This window comes from Artemia sp. Qi Xiang Cuo, chromosome 3 (assembly GCF_049724085.1).
Source record: "Artemia sp. Qi Xiang Cuo chromosome 3, ASM4972408v1, whole genome shotgun sequence".
Taxonomy (NCBI): domain Eukaryota; kingdom Metazoa; phylum Arthropoda; class Branchiopoda; order Anostraca; family Artemiidae; genus Artemia; species Artemia sp. Qi Xiang Cuo.
The window spans coordinates 79,397,194-79,415,279 of NC_142796.1; the positions used below are offsets into that span (position 1 = coordinate 79,397,194).

General features: G+C 34.8%; 1 protein-coding gene across 2 annotated transcripts in view; it reads right to left on the reverse strand.

Annotated features, from left to right (window-relative positions):
• Positions 1 to 18,086, reverse strand: part of LOC148954583 (uncharacterized) — a 60,997-nt gene continuing 42,911 nt past the window's right edge. For both annotated transcript variants that reach the window (XM_089087160.1, XM_089087159.1), the window contains exons 7-10: positions 13,517 to 13,704; positions 8,208 to 8,424; positions 4,788 to 5,024; positions 1 to 1,198 (exon numbers count right to left, since the gene is read on the reverse strand). In XM_089087160.1, the coding sequence (XP_088943286.1) occupies positions 978 to 1,198; positions 4,788 to 5,024; positions 8,208 to 8,424; positions 13,517 to 13,704 (863 nt within the window). In that variant the 3' untranslated portion in view covers positions 1 to 977. The remainder of the gene's footprint in view (positions 1,199 to 4,787; positions 5,025 to 8,207; positions 8,425 to 13,516; positions 13,705 to 18,086) is intronic.

Below are 18,086 nucleotides of genomic sequence, written 5' to 3' on the forward strand. Positions count from 1 at the left end.
GAGATAATACTTAATTTATTTTTACAAAAAAATAAACAAAGGAAAAGTTTGTTTGTTCTCAAGATTAAAAGTGAACAAGACAAATAAACTAGCTAGCATCTGTTACAAAATCCTACGACCAAAAGCTCATACACTGTTTATTTATGAAGATCTTATCAAAAAATAAGTCAGTATTTCAAAGAAAATTTTGTAAACAGATTATCTCCGATACGACATCCTTCACTGAAAATGAATTAAAAAAGCAAGACTTGAGATCGACCACAATAAATCAAAAAGAGTTATGTTACACAACACAAATTTTACGACGAGCGGGAGAATAAAAACGCATTTTGGCTCTTTGACAGTCGCTAACAAAGAGCTGTTTGTCCAAAGCTGGCTTTACGAAAAATGATAAGAAATCGTCATTCAGAAAAGGACCTTGGCTACGGTAAATCAGAAGAGGTCAAGCCATAAAGCACGAATTTTCTATTAAAAATCAAACTTAAACTACAAAGAGGCTAATAATAATGCAAGTACTGGGATCAATGTTGCATTATATTATTTCAGCAAAAAGAGTTAAAAGATCAGAAAGCATGCGTTCGGGCGTGCCTTCATATTATACAAGAAGGTAAAAAACGGTAATTGTTTACCGATTTCGCCGTTAACTACCCATTTCTGGCGGACCTGTATAAGATTAGAATTGATGCATATAGAATATTCAATTACCCCTTCATGATGAATCCTTATTGACTCACCCTCAAATTTATAATTTTTGCCTTCTAGTACAATTTTCTCTATGACTAATTTAATGGCAAAATGCATTAAGAGCTCAGTTAAAATGAAAGTAATCAAGGTATATTACGATTTACTAGGAATTTGGCAAAATTCAAAAACACAAAATATTAAAATAGAGTAAAAAAATAAATAAGAGATTGGCTAGAGTGCGGTAAAATATGACCTAACAAGGATTTATCACATTTAGCATACAACAGAGGAAGTCAATATTCTTCGAAGGTTTCTTCCTCTTCTTCCAAATGGTCGTCTTCCTCAAAATAGTCATCATCTAAAACAATATCATCTGGAGCAAAGGGTTGACCATAACTAGTTTCTCCCAAATCTTCCTGGGCAATATAGTCATCTGCTAACAGGCTCAAATCTTCCTTTTTTGTAAATTCTTTCTTCATATCTGTCATGGACGACATTGGTTTGTCCACACATTCTGGAAATAATAGAGACATGCTCTTAGACAAGCATTTAAAAAAAAAGAGAGAATGTAACGACGTAAATTCGAAAAATTAGACTTATACGAGGTAAAAATACATCCTCAACTCTTGCCATTGACTACATGTCTGTTGTTTCTGGTTTCTTTGCTTATTTCCTTAGGTAATGGCAAAAAACAGACTTTCTAGAGCCCTACCCTATGGGTAATAGGGTTCCGGGCACTAGCAGAATACTGTACCTAGAGATGAAACTACTGGTATTCTCCTAGGTCCCCTCCTTTTTTCAGTCATGATAAACAGCCTCACAAAGGAATTGCCTGACCGATGGAAATTTGTTGATGACCTAACGGTTGTTGAAACTTGCTTCAGAAATTTAATAAGCGACCCTATGAGTATCCTCAATGAAATTGGAGACGAGGCCTTGGGCTTAGACATGATAGTAAACTCCTCTAAGTCCATGATAATGCCAATTTGTTTCTTCAAATCCTCGCCCTCTTTTCTTAATCCTATCCCTTCTGAAATTTCTGTGTCCTCATTTAAACTACTTGGCGTCACAATTTCTTTAAATTTAAAGTGGGATATCCACGTCATCATCCATAGAGGTAATGTGTCTATCTCCCTCCTTAAGCTCGTAAATAAACTTAGTGTCCCTCCTTCCCACTCCTTAAGGATTTACACGTCTTTTGTCCACCCGCATCTAGAATATGCTTGTCCAGTTTGGCACCCTGGTATCTCTCGCGAAGAATCGGAAAAAATCAATTCAAAAAAGAGCTTTGCAAATAATTTTCAAAGAAGGCAAGGTGCCATACTCTCTGCTCCTAAAAAAAAGCTAGTCTGGAAACCCTTGAGCGAAGAAGGGTTTCGTTGTGCCTCCGTTTTGCAAAAAATGCAATAACAAACCCTCGGACGTCTAGTATTTTCCCAAATGTCGCTCCCCATCTAGATTACGGCCGCCTCGTGCTATTTCTGATCCCTTCCCTATTTTTTCCCCTATTAGTTGCGTTACGTCCAGATATAGAAAAATTTTTGTCCCCTTCATCACAGAAAAAACTAATAGTGTCCCACTACTTTCTCTTTTTCTCTCTCTCTCTCTTTTTTTTATTAGCTGATGGTGCCGCCCAGGTTCTTGCACTCATTTGCTTGTCCCTTCTCTTTTTTGTTTTAGTACCCCCTGTAATTCTTATATATTTTATATTTCGTTCTCTTTTTTTTGTTGCTTATTTATTTATTTTTGTCCCCCCCCCCTCTTTATTGACCAGTTTTTATCTTTTCAGCTCTTATATTGACTTCGTGTAGTTGAATTATTGACACTTGTTTAGTGCTCTTTTGAATTTATATGTATTTATGTCTTGTTCTTGTTTGTATTTAGTTGCTTATTTTGCCCCCTTTTCTTATGTCCCTTTTAATTGTTTTTCTGATTTGTATTTTTGTAAGTTCGGTTGGACCATTTTTTATCTTTTTAACTTTTTTACTTGACTTTTTACAGTGTAATTATTGACTTTTAAATGGTTGTTCATTATAATTTTTCTTTTTTGTTGTTGTTTTTTGCATTTTTGCCAGTTTTAGTGCAACCATTAATATTGTCGACTCGAAAGCCCGAATTCGGCCCTTTGTGGGCTTGTGATAGAGATTTTTTTGAAATAAATATCTTATCTATCTTTTATCTACTATGATTTATTTAAAAGTTCGGCCTTAGAAAATATGCACATTCAATATTATTCATCATAACAACTAGATTTAAAAAACTCAATTTTTTTGCTTTCTTTTTATCGTTTTTCTTCATATGAAATCTTTATTTCTTATTAACTACCTCTAAAATATAAGTTTTTTGGATTTAATTTCTTTCCCTGTTCCGAAGTTTATGATGCATAAAAAAGAACCTTTCCTAATTGCTGATTTATAGGAAAGAAAGCGTGACTAAGCCCAGTGGACGAAGAAATGCAATGTTTTAATACAAAAGGATTTCAGAAATACATGGCAAGCAGAAATTATCGAAATATTGATTTTTCAAGTAAAATTTGGAATAGGTAGTCTGAATTCAGACACCAGTATGTTCAATTCGAATATTTACTTTCTCATAACCTTGAATATAGGATCATGTCTGAGCAGAAGAGAATACCCCCCCCCCTAATTGAGTCAGCCATGTCTGTTCAAATGCAGGGTCAAAGCCATGAAATCGAATAATACAGAACCATTAAAAAGATAAAGAAAAAGGGACATACATTTCATGAATCGTATATCAAGGATTATGCTTCCTGTGCAAGTTCTTGGAATACTGTTTTTCAACAGTCGCTTGCTTGAATGTTTGAGTGTAAGACGATCATTTGGCTATTAATCGATAGCTGATACATCGGCCGCATCACATTTGAAACTTTTAACTCATTTTTGCTCGATTGAAAAATTCATTAAAAAGGCACGAAAACCATGCCAAAATAGACACAGGTCTACGTTTCTATTTTTGACGCAAGTCATTTTTTAAGAAAAAAGTATAAGTAATATCAAAATTCTGGCTCGGTGAATAAGCATATCTAGAATTAATGAAAATAATAATTAAAGTATATTGCCCCTTCTGTAACAACTGCAGGGTTGTCACAAAATGACAAGTTTCACGGGGAATATAAACGTGTATGTTGAAAATAACCTTAAAACCTTAAACCTAACGAAATCATAAACCTAAAATCAGTGAAGTCATAAAAAAATACATCCAAAAACAAAAACTGAAAATAAACAGAACCCTTAAAAAAACCTTATACATTAAAGCTAAATAATACAGAAGGATAAAAATGTGAACAAAGGAGCTTTTTAGCGCGCTGGATTAACGCCAAAAATACGTTTGCCCTTGGGTTTCTCCACTAACTCAACAGCTGAAAGGCAGATTTAGGACGAAACAGAGTCGTTATTATCGTAACAGGTCTTCTTAGCCGTTATGTTATATCGTAGGCTGAGCAGTTATGTAGGAATTGGAAACCCTAAAGCAGGAGTGATGGCTTTGAACTCTTCTTAAAGAATAGTCTGTGTTACATTCGCAACTGCCGTTATGCCAAACCTACCAAAATATATTTTGTTTCAGAAAAATAAGAAATATTGAAGGAAAGAAAACCAAAATCTATAATCAGGTTATTAAAATGGTTCGTATTGACAAATTGGTTTAGGGGATGGTTAATCTGTGTCAAAAACAAAACCTTATTATTTGTTCAGATCAGTCTCGCCCACAAAAGAAAGTTAAAAAGAATTTTAGTAAATGGTGCTAAAACATTGCAGAGCATAGACCACCAATTGCACTTGAGCAGAAATGTTAACGATTAATATAAATACCTCAACTAATAAGCTGGTCACCATTTATTATATCAAACAGTTGATTATCGGAGAACATTACCCGTTTAAATGTTCAAAATTTCTGGAAACTTTGGAAGTTTGCAGTAATAACCGAAGTACACTAACGGGCTCGCTACTCCATGGAATATACACGGTGTTTTTGGTATGAATTGAAGACGTCTCGGAAAGAAGAGAAGCAGCTTTCAAAACCAACTTCACCCCCACTAACACATCAAGGATGTTAAAAAGAAAACAAAAAAGGGGCAAACTAACCTTGCTTATTGACTAGGATAGAATCTTTCTCTGTGACTTCTTCACCTTCTCCCAAAAATTTCATAACATTTCTATAATGTTCACTGTCAATTTTTTTCCCAAATGAAGTTTTTTTCACCATTTTTTCAAAAGACTCGGCAGCAGTGTTGCCACGCAATTCACTTTGCTTTGCTTTTGGCACGCGCTTTTTCCGCTGTTTTGTCTTGCTTGATAATTTCCGACGTAATATCTTTCTTCCTTAAACGAAAACAATATAATATATAAGAGTTATACAGCTAATAAAACATAATTATTGCAGAAACTTTACTACCATATTCATGAAAATTGCCAGACCGACAACTTCATTGAAAACTTTTACTATTGCCTAAATGGGGGTTTCGGCAATCGACGCTAAGTAACTTTATAACAACCAGCTTATCCTAAATCATTTAGTAGAATGCTTTAATGCAGTAATAATTATATAGTACGAATTATTCGAACAATAATTATCCAATAATAACAATCATTTCATCTGTCAAGGAAACATTTGCCGAAAAAACAAAAATGAAATTAAGCCTAAAAGCTTGAAAATTAGAAATTGAAACATTAGCCTTCTGCAAAGGTTTAACATGCCTGTGTACTAAAAGTAGTACATGCAATTTCTTGTAAATAGATTTTTAGCGTCCAGGGTTTTTCCATTATTTCCTACTTACTTTTGTATTTAAAACATTCAGGCAAACCGAAGATTTTCCGACCTTTGAAGTTAGACTCATGGGCTAAAGTAAGCTATCGAAGCTTTGATACAAAAACTGTTTGGCCACGTTCCGAAGACCTTAAAATAATCTTCTATTTAAGAATAAAAAGAAGAACAATTGCCATTATTACCAACTTAAGGGTTTTTTAGTTTCCTTCTATCGCCTAAAGAATCGGTATTTCATAACTCGACATCTTTTTGAATTACTGCGGCCTCTCCACTACAAAAGTTACGCTTGTTTCATTAGAAATTTGTTAGCAATCTACATAGGTATGATGAATCTCCCTAACCAGGAAATAAAAGACTTTTAAAGAGTAACCAAGAATGAAGACATATCGTCAGATTGGCCAACATTCAGTATGGGTATCTTGACTTATTATTACATTAATATTTAAGCCTTTTCTTGATTTACTATAGAGCTAACTATAGTAAAGTAAGTAAGCTAGTAAGTAACTATAGAGCTTAAGTAAGTAAGCTAGTAAGTAACTATAGAGCTTAAGTAAGTAAGCTAGTAAGTAACTATAGAGCTTAAGTAAGTAAGCTAGTAAGTAACTATAGAGCTTCTATAGACTGAACGAAGAAAAAAATTAGTCTCTATTCACTATATCAATGTAAAGCTAATATTTAGTGTCATTCTACAGGTTTGCTAGAAATGCGAAAAAAAAAGAAGAAAAATCCTTCCGCCGTGTGGAGGTGCTCTTTTCTTAACAACGTTATGAAAATCCTTAGCAAAACTTGGTTACATTATGATACAGTGAATGAAATTTTTTTTTTTTTGCATTTGTTGATACATGCATAGTCAATGGAAACTACATTTTATTCGGCAAATCAAGAACAAGACTTGAAAAAAACAATGCAAGTCATGAAACCCATACTAGTCATATTTTCTAGATGTTTTTTTTTTTTTTTTTTTTTTTTTTTTTTTTTACCGAGGCAGCTACGAAACGTCGCAAAAGTATTTGTTCAAAATATTGACATTTTTCAAGTTAAATTGCAAAAGAAAGAACAGAAGCGGAAATTCAGCAATTAAGACACTACTTTATATATAGGTGAAAAAGATACAGAAAAATTCCACATGAATAGGTAAATGACATATTGTCGCAGAGTGAACTATTGTTTTCCATACACAGGTCTTTTATACTCTAAAAAAGTGGTTAAACTAGGCGAGTTAAAACTTGCTTTGCAAGTTGTCCCACACATTTAAGCTCTTCCCTACCACCTATCAAGTGCAACAGCGATAAGCGTATAAGATTGCAATTTTACCTATATAATTAGCTATGCCCATAATTCTACAGAACACCCATTTATTTTTATTTATCAATACAGCAAAGGTGTATAATCGTCTAACTAGCCTCAATAGTTCAGTTGCCAGAACAGAGCGTAACATCGACAAATCTCTTAATCATAGGGTCGAGGATTAGAGCTCTAAACTTAACATCTTTTTCTTACGAATATTGAAAATAAATTCCTTTTGGGTTAGTTTTTTGGGTAAAAAAATCAATACTAGAAAAAAAATGCATGCGCACATGGATTAAATATTCGATTAAAAGCTAGGGAGGGGGCACAACCTTTTATCTCATATCCTCAGAGAATAATGGCCGTCGTCCGACTGGCGCTGGTGCTAGTAGATACGAGTAGCTTATTTAAAAGTAAAATACTTTACATTGTTTTACTTTTGACAGAAATTGCAAAAGAAGAAGTACTCCTCAACTCTAATACAAATTGAATCATTTCAGCTCACCACGATAAGCACAAACTGCATAAAGCCCAGATAGAATATCTAGGTAAGTTTTAAATTACTATTTAATGACAAATAGAGCATAAATGGAGATAAAAGCGTCACAACTGAAAAGAGGTCACAACTTAAAAGAAGAAATTCTAATAAAACCCATAAACACTGAAATAAAGCTTATTTTTGGTTTTATCAAAATTAATTTTCTTACCAAATCTACTAATTAAATTCTTTCTTTATGTCCAAAGTAGTTTTTTTCTTCTTTTTAAAAAAAAAAAAAATATAAATTTGAGCTGCATCAGAGAAAAAAACGTCTGTCAATTTTTGCTACTACTACTATGACTACCTTATTTGAGTTAATCGTAATACTTTAATCTTATTTAAGCCCACGAGCAAGAAATATTCCCGCGAAAAGCTTAAGAACTTTACTCTCTTTCTCTGGTAAAACTGTGAAGGAGGTAAGGCTTTTTTTTCGTTATGCTACGACATACAACACAAAAAATTTAAATTTTACAATCAAGACACTCTTTCTTAGAAGGGTAGAAAAGTTGACTATTGGCAGAAGGCTCTTAGGGAGCCGCTGAAACTACTTTTGCATCATATACGTACGACGCAATATGGCATAGGTTACCGAAAACTATACTCTTCATCGAGCCATCGAACCCCATGAAGAACTGGACGTCTTCAAATGTGCATGACGAGGTCATTAGAAAGGATTTAAAGGAAGTAGAAACTTCAATGAAGGGAGTGACTCTGAATAATATGGTGTGGAGAAAGAGGGTATCCAGTCAGGCAGCTTGCTACTGTGATAAGGTAGCTGCCAATTAGATAGTGGTAACTGCTGACATTTCAATCAACTTGAAAACCCACGGGTGAGTTTGGCCTACGAAATATCGAACCCATGATAAAAGGTTCTCTGCTTTCAAACTTAGACAAGGATAAAGTGCATATTTACTAGCTTTTTCTTTCAAGAAAACATCATATTCTGGATTCCAAAAGCAACGCTTTCTATTAAGAACTTCATGATCACTGGCACAGAGATAACTAGACAATTCCTCATCATTGATACCGGTAAGATCAAGATCTCCATCGTCTTTAGCACACATTTCGGATGTTCTTCTATCACCTCTTTGGGCCCATTCCCACAGTCTGGGAAATTTTGGACATCCACTCTGCAAAATGGAAAAAAACCTTTGAATATAAATAATTTTTTAAAACATCCTGTGTTTTTATTTGAGCCTAGGAGCCTAATAAAACACAAAAAGATAAATAAACTTTTACTACTTTGGACAGTCTTTTTAGCACTAGACTTGACGGATCTTCTGATACTTTGAATAAAAAGGACATACTAAATACTTTTTTCTTTATTAACTTCCTTCAAAATCGAGGAGTATAATAAATATATAAATGCAATTGCAAAAAAAAAAAAAAAAAAAAAAAAAAAATATGCTCCATAAACGAAAAAAAGAATTGATTTAAAATAGGCTTAAGAACATAACTGTATAAGATACATAAGGAAAAAAATATTAAACATTACTTAAAATCTGGAAAGGGGGACAAGTTGTACATAAAGAAAAAAGTTTCAGACTTGTGATAAAAATTGTCCCTCTTAATCCTAGCTAATTACAACGGCTCTTTAATTCTAAATCTCAAAACTAATGTAGTGTTACTAAAACAAATTGGAAACCAAGTAAAAAATTTACAATATTTAAAATAGCAAACGCGAATTGAAGACAAATCCCAGATTTGAAAATCTCGAAAAATAAGGGCAGGATAGAAAACATACAAGAGAGCAACTGCATTAAAAAGAGAACTTAAAATGCCGCAACGATAGATACCACGTTGCCGTAAGAACAGTATCAGAAGCCAGAAATGAAATCCTCACCTCGGTTATTGTCATTGATGGGAAAATATTGACATTCTTAACACGGATATATAGGCCTCTATCTTTAAGCTTAATGGAAAGGGTACAAAAACTTTCAATTAAACTAGCTTTAGAAGAAAGACACTGCCAAACATATATTAAAATATAAGGAAATAAAACTCCATCTTGTCTAACTGAACAGCCAACAGGAATTGGATTAGGAAAAGAATCAGAATCAGAAACAGCAATTTTTATTCTAAGCCCCCGATACCAGGATCTAAGAACTCTAACCACAGAAAAAGGAATCCCACCACTAATTAGAGCTGAAAGAGCGGAAGCATGTGAAATGTTGTCAAAGGATTCTTTTATATCAATCGAAAGTGTATAAAGAGGGGAGCCAAAAGACCTTGACTCATTATAATTGCATCAAATGCTGCAGTGGCATGGTCATAGCCCATTCCTTTTTTGAACCCTACTTGATTAAAGCCAACTGATGTAACTTCCTTAGACCTTAGTTTCTCTCGAACGATTCGTGGCATATTTGGCGTCGAGGAAGCCTCCCCATTTGTCCCAAAGTGGTGACGTTTTCTCATTCAGGTACTAATGAGGTTTCAGCCGTCCTCAGATCTCGGTCAAAAATCCTCCAAAAGATGTTTTTTAGACGATTTCGTCTTCCTCTGCCGTCTAGTTACCAATCGTAGGCTATCCGAGGAAGGCGAAGTACATGGCTATCACGAGTTCTTTCATACGGAGTTCACGTCCTAAATATATCCACCTCTTTTTTCTTAGAACAATAGCAATGAAAGGCTGAGCTGTTTTACTGCGGATTTCAATGTTACTGACTTCTATTAAAAAGATTAAATTTATAATTCTCCTCCGACACATATTTTCGAATGCAAGGATTCTCTTTTCAAGCTTTTGGTTAATTTTTCCGAACTCACTAGCGTCGAGGAGTATGGAAAGCACATCGCTACTGAAGAAACGTAGGTTTAGTCACAGGGAATATTTGCTGCTCCTCCAAATGGGCTTTAGTCTATTGAAAGATCTGTTTGACAGACCATTTCTGCGTTTGATCTCGATCATTATTTTACCATCACAATCGATCCAGCTACCCAGGTATTTTAACTCCCGAACTCTTTCTATTTTTTTTTTCTTCCACTGCAGAGCAAGCGGTGAGCTTGTGATGGACATACTCTTTGATTTGTCAACATTGATGGTTAGCCTGACATTTTCTGAGTTTTTTATAATTCCGACGAGGAGTTGCTGTAACCCCTGTTTAGAATATTCTAGCAAGACTATGTCGTCCGTGAAATCTAAATCAGAGTTGCTTACTGCTTGCTTTTACGCCATATCTAGAGTTTTGTCTTGATATGTAGTCTGTTATAACTAAAAAAATAAATTAGGAAAGTACACATCCCTGACAGACACCAGACATGATCTTTTTGCCATTTTCGGTCTTAACATTCAGTCTATTCATAGAGGAATGAAATCAAAATCGCTAGTTTTACTGGCACTCCACAATACTCCACAAGCATTCTCAGTCGAATGAGTCAAATGTCTTTTCGAAGTCAATAAGTAAATAGTAGATACAGCTTGTTGTTCCAAGACCCAGTAATTCCCTTACCACTACCACTTCAAGTTTTTCAATTCCAAAGCTAGGTACAAGGTCCTAAACCACATCTGAAATTCCGTAATTTCCGATTAAAAACATTCCGAAATATTTATTTCTTCAAAAGCAAAAGGCAATTTTGTAATTTTGATGTTCCTATTTTCATTTCAACTTTGGGTGGTTTTACATTTAGTTTGTATAAACCAAATCAAGCTAGGTTTCGCCCTGAAATGGATTGTACTGATCAGCTATACACAGTTTACCAAATAAATAAACATTTATTTAAACATCAACATATCACAGTGAGAAGCGGAACCTGGAACGCGATGAAACAAGTCAGATTACCTGATAGACTCCTCAAACAGATCCAGACTTATCATGAGAAGATGCTTGCAGCGGTCCAAGTTAACGGCGATGCCAACAGGACCTTCCTCGACAACTAGGGAATGAAGCAGGGACGCGTACTCTTACCAATACTTTTAACTTTCTAATCGACTGGATAATGAACCGTTCAATGGCGCCATCCCAAGGGATTGATGTCTCTCCCAAGTGTGCTATCACAGGCCTCAATTATGCAGGTGATGTAGACCGGCATGGTAACTCAGTTGTAAATGCATAAAAAAGATCCTCACAGAAATCCCCAACTATGATTCCACTCTCCTCCATTAGGAAAAAAGAAAGCTTCTCGTCAATTAAGGAAAAGATTTCTAAACCACAAAAGCTGATCCAAAGGACGTATAGCTAATAACAACTGAACTGATTGTCAAACAAAGAAAAAGAAGGCACACATAAACAAAAAAGACACAAATAAACAAATAAAATAAAAATGAACTGGGTGCCTTAATTTTTGACACTGTAGGTATATAATCATGAACATACTACCATCCCATTCGTAAGTGGTTTGAACTAGGAAGATTATCAACTCAAGCATACTCTGCCAATAGAAAAACCTCTTCCATGCTGTACATTAATGACGGAGTAATATTTAATTTTACAAATTAGCAGAACTATTAGAATATTTAAGTAAATACAATTGGGCAGGATGGTTAGAGAAGCGTTCTTTTTCTAAATAAAAGTCGGACATCTTTTAAGCTCAAGTTATCTATTAACGGATTTACCATCACTTCTGTCGGATATACAAAATTAAAATTTCACCGTCTACCATAATTCCTAAATTTTAGTCTTGAAGATTCTTGTTTATTCCATCTTGAATCTTTGGATCTTGAAATGGAATTTACTTATTTTCCTGTAGATTCAATATGCTTGACCAGGCACAAGCCACAGGCAATGGTTTATTACTCAGTCATGATACCTTGAATTTTTCAGCCAATTCTTCTGTAACATCATTAATTGTCAGTTTCTCACTTTAGTGTGATTCTTTTCGAGAAACCAAAAATTTATCTAAAAATCTCTTAAATAACAGCGCCATTTATGTCCGAAACGTCAATGAAGAATAGGGCAGCCATACACGAATAAAAACAAGAGATGCACTTTCCCATGAATAACGTTTATCCATAGGTGACATTTAAAGGGCGAATAGTTTCAATCTTCTAAAAAACAGATTGTATTGATGGGTTAGATGGGGAGGGGTGTGCATTTGCCCAGTCTTGTTTTTCCAAATAGTTCCATCAACGCAACGATTATGAGCAAGCATTTGATCCAGCTGATAGAAAATCCTTATTGCTGTGGTTAAGGTAGACAGCAACAATAGTAGTCAGTTCGCTGTAGAATCGGGAGTGAGGTAGGATTGCACATTATCCCCATTTATAGGGATTATTTAGATAGTCTTAGCAAAGGCTATGGAAGAAGATGCTACTAAGTTGTTAGGTAAAAATCTCTTAGACTTAGATTCAACAGGCGCTTTGATTATCCTAGCCAAAATGTTTGGGAACTTAAAAGAATTCTGGAAGTTTCAGGGCGAATTCTCCGGAATTTCAGGGCCACAGTTAGCTTGATTTGGTTTATAAAAGCTAAATCCAAAACTCCCCAAAAGTTGAAATTAAAATGCGAACACCAAAATTTCCTTTTCCTTTTGAAGAAGTAAAGATTTTTTAAGGTTTTTAATTATAGTCGACGGTTTGTGCATTGAGAAACCTGAGCTGGTTGTGGGAAGGAGATTACTATGTTTCAAAGTTAATTTGGAAGATTTGAGGGATAACGATACAAGAATTGGTTTGAAAAAGCAAAGAGACTAAGTGCCTTGAGGCTTTGTTGGGCAAACATGAAAATAACTGAGTGAATAGCCCCGTTCACCTAGGTAGCATGATTAGCAGAGATGACAGACACAGTGGTGATTTAAAAGGTGGAATAACCAAGGCCAGGACGGTTTTTGCAATAAATAAAAATTTGAAAAATAAGTAAGGTAAGCTTAAGAACTAACAATGGGACACTAGAAGCCACTGTAATGATGGTGGTCAATCGTGGCCCTTAAAGATTAGTGATTCAACAAGTCGAGAAAGATATGCTAAACAGTTTCCAGAGGAATTGTCTAAAGATAGTTTTAAGCAATCATTTGAATTTAAATATATAAATCAAAAGTCTGTAAACGGCTTGGTTGGATACCATCTTCAAAAGCTAAGATGAAATAAATGTTAAGATGGTTAAGACACGTTCTATGGGTGATAGGTTACCACCGAAAATCTTCGTTTTTTGCCATTCCAGCTAGGGTCAAATGAAAATTACGATGCTTTGTATTAAAAATAAAGTTAACTTTTTCATCACTTCCTTCACTTAAGATAAGAAATAGATATTGATCAATAAACAAATTAATATTTTTAAAGATATAAACTACCTGATCTCTATCTGCGTCATCAAAACCGGTTCCTACAAGAGTTGATGTGTACTCTAATTGCTTTTGTTTCTTCCTTTCCATTGCTGGTTCAATGTCTTCCTCATTTTCATCACTTACAGCCTCATTCAGAATAGCGTCAACATCCTCTGTAATAACTTCTTCTGTCTCTTTTTCTACTTCTCTATCATCTATAGTATAAAAAAGAAACTAAACATTAATACGAAAACAAAGTGTATGAGTCATTTAAATAATAACAAGTCAGCAAAAAAATCAGCCGAAAAACAAAAATGCGGATCGACAACACCACCGTAACCCAAGTCCTTCTCTACGGTACTGAGACCTGGCCGGCTGCTGCTTCTGCTCGTGATGCCATAGACGTGGCCCAAACAAAGTTCTTGAGACGTATTGAAGGGATCAAATGGGACGACTTCGTCTCGAACACCCGATTGCTGGCACTAACAGATCAGAGGCCCAACTCTCGTCAGGTCGCTGCACGAACCCTACGGTGGTTCGGCCATTTGGTCCGCATGCCAGCAGAAACACCCGCCAGCACTCTCTTCAACTTTGATCCCCCTGGCGCATGGCTGGAAGCGCCCCCGCGGAAGGCCCCGGCTCAGATGTAGGGACAACCTCACCCAGTACCTCTCAATGATCGGCACTGATATACAAGAAGCAGTCACGCTTGCACAAGACCGTTCCGAATGGAGGCGAAGAGTCACGTGTCTCTCTACGCTGGACCACCAGCAGGACCATTAAGTCATAGGGCCGTCATTTCTGAATACCAACTCAGCTTAATGTTCTAAGTCAATATAAAGCTCAATTTTCAAAATAATAACCTGTAAAGTGATAAGGAAAAAAAAAAAGTTTTACACACTGTCGATTACACAAAACTATTCGATACGTTTTTTTCTTCTTTTTGGTCGGGTCTTGAAAATCACTATCTAATCAGTATATTTTAAGTTATTTGTATTTGTTCTTTCCCTTTTTTTGATTTCAAACTCCAATTGAACAGGATTTCTTGCGATAATATGATGAAATGGATTTTTAGAATAAAACTTTCCATCTCCCCGAGGTTTTTGGGGCCGTTTAGAACTTTTGAAGAAGAAATTATTTGTAAAAATTACTGTGTTCAGTTAAATCTAGCTTTATTTTGCATGGAAAGAGATTACTAAGATTTTACCCAAAAATCTTAGTAAAATAGGAATCCAACAAAGAAAAGAACTTTTTCCTTTACCAACATCATTTTTTTTTATTTCCATTAAAGTTACATCTTTTGTTCAGTTATACGCTTCACTCACAGGGCCGTCATTTATGAATACCAATCCAGTATTCATAAACGTTCTTGAAGGTCAAAGCGTGGTTGGCGTTCACAACGAAAAAATAGCCCCAGATGACTAATCAGGGTTTATAAATAACGGTGGTGATACCCCATACGACCTTCTGAACAGCTAGTGTCCCTTGTTTTCTATTGAAAGCAATATATATTTTTAACAATCTGATTTGTCAATGTTCATTCATCTGAACATTGACAAGAGAAGATACGAAAGTCATAATAATAATCGACATTACTAAAAATAATTAATGAATTTAGAATGGTTGTTTATTCTATAACAATATCAATTTATGGAAATCTTAGCAATTTACAATCTTTCAACGTTATAATTATAAAAGAGAAACTTATATTTTGTCGTGATTAAGCGCAAATGAGACTCTGACCTTTCGAAGGCAAGCAGGCTGTAGCACTGCTCTTGTTTGTGATAGCCTCTGTTCGTTTTAAGCTTTATTTGGGAACCGTTTTAATTTGTGTTCCTTTTAGGACTCATCTTTTCATCAATAGCTGTATCGGTTATGTTGTATCGGCTGTATCAGATGTGATCGTTCATTTTAATTTCTGTGCGTTTTGGGTTTCCTTTATTCACTAATAGAAATTTCTATTGTTTTAAGTTCGATTCTTTTACACGACTTTATTCCTGCTCGTCTAAGGTTTTAATAAAGCTCTTCAGTTTTTTTTTTTTAAAGCTTCCTTGTTCGACAACATTACTAAAATTCAAAGTTAAAACATTCAAAGTCAGGTACTGGGCTGAAAACAAAAAATGTTGAGTCAAAGCTGATCGGGAAAAGGTTTCTGGACCATTTTCCGGCGAAATAATCTTTGTTTTCAAGTTATTTTGTTTTTGTTTAAAAGGATCTACTGACCTTTTTTTGTGACTGAATAGCTTATGGATATGAGTTTCAAGCTTTAAAGAAAATTTCGTAAAAAATTATCATATTTAAAAAATAATTTTTTTAATTACAAAAGGTTTTCAACCCCATCAATTTCCTTTAAAATGAGCTATTAAACACCTCTCTAAAATGTTCCAGTGCCCCACTATCTGAGGAGAAAAAAAAATTAAAGAAAAAAGATGCTAAACTTTTTTTAGGAATTTATTTTTAAATTTTGGATTACTAAGAACTGTTTTACCTTTTGGGGCCCCATTCGGGGCTCAATATTTTTAATGTTCTTAGAAGCAATTATCAAAATACGAAAGAGGCAAAAAATCATCATGTTGTGTATTCACGTTCATCCTACTTAAACTATATACATTAGCCATTAAATTATTACTGATTAAAGTAAATTAATAAAGTTATAGAAGAATTATTGTCAATAACCTTGCGATGACGTAGTGGATAAAGCTTCACCATCTGACCGAAGGTTGACCAGTTCAATCCCACTTGTCGCAAGGAAATTTGTGTGGATCTTTGTCTCTAAGACATCGACTTACAATATAAAACATATATCATTCATATGCAAGGTGTCTTTGATTATATCTGCAAATGTGCGATTGTTGAATAGATCCAATAGCTGGTTTAACCAGACATCATCCTCCAATAGATAATACATTTCGAGATGATAAATTTTTACTCCTGTAGAGTTAGCGTAGTTTCGAACAGCACGGTCAACGCTAACATCTAGAGCGATTATAGCTCCACATCGACGGTCGTGTTTCGACATTATTGAAGCTTTAAGAACGTCGCATTTCAAAACAGGACCAATTCTGAAATTTGCGATGGTTATGCTGTATGATTTTAAATACGTTAGTAAAATTACTAAGTATCCTAAATTTGCAGCTTGTACGCAAATTCAATGTTTCTGTGGTGGTTAAAGACGGAGCCTTTTCCGGCTGATGATAGATTGCTACAGTTTCTTCTACCACAGGTAGAATTTCTTTTTTAATTTGAACATGCACCTTTATTGTGTCGTCATTCTCAAGCTGTTTGCCATGTCGTCTGTGTTTAACATGATCACGTGGTTCGTATTGCTGTTTCTGAGGAGTACTGCTATAATTACGTCTTTGTTCTTCTCGAGTAGAGCTATCGCTTGCATTATCATGCCTTAAAATGGTACCCCCCCCCTTGTCTACTTCATGCTTCCTGTCCAAAGAATAACAAAAAATCAATAGAATCTACGTATTCACAAATTTTATTGTATGCGTTTATGTATGTATTTTCCAAAATACAATCATAAATATTTTCATCCACCTGGGTGGTACTATTACTTTCTCCACTCACGTCTTCAAAACCTTGAAGAATATCTTCTTGTTCTGGTGTTGCGGGTTGAATCAAATCTTTATCAATATTCTGCCATACATCAACTTTGCAATTTAGGAGCGTTACTCATACCAAAATGAACTTTTAGCAAACAAACTGACAAATATTGAGCGTTCTGAAAGAAGAGTTCAATGGCTTCTTGTCTCAGAAACCTTTAACTTTATCATTTATGATTACCCACTTTATTATTGCATCTTACAGTTTGATTAAGTCATTCCTTTTTCTAATTTCTTAAATTTCTGCTGTAAATTTTAGTTGTAGATTTGTTCTAGAAGATGTTCTCGTTAATGTAACAAGCATAAAAATCCAATTCTTTTGCTGCATCTATTGCTATCACAATTCCGTTTTTTAGAGTTTCGGTTACTATTGAGACGAGTCACTCTTACTATACAGTTCGTTACCACGAACTGTTTGACTATCCTTTATGTCATTCTCGGTCTGATCTGATCTGTTATCGGTCCGATCAGATCTGTTCTCGGGTTGATCTGATCTGTTCATTGTTTGATGTAAAATTACAAACAGGAAAAAGCCTATGGCTCTTTCTTAATTGGAATAGTAAGAGACGACCTGGCTACAACCTACGATTATGATGTCATTGATCAATCTTTAACATGAAATATGCAGTTTTTCGTAACAAACTTGATTCTGTTTTAAAACAGTTTGTTTGAATTACAAAATGTTTTTGACCCCATTAATTTTCTTTTAAAATGAGCCATTGAAAAATTCTCTACGATGTTCCAGTGACATGCTATCTGTGGAAAAGAAAAGAAAAGAAAAAAAAAGATTCTGTTTAGGCAGAATGCTGTAGTAGCTGCCACTTTTCTTGATTTTCAAGCCAATATATTTCCCTTGCTGTTCAAGCCAAGGGACAAAAAGTTTCCTATGTAGGGGTTTCGGACAAGTCGGTTCTAATGGTGTACTTTTTGTTTTTATCTGACTCTACTTTTAGGAGTTATTATATTTCTTAACAATGGACGTGATC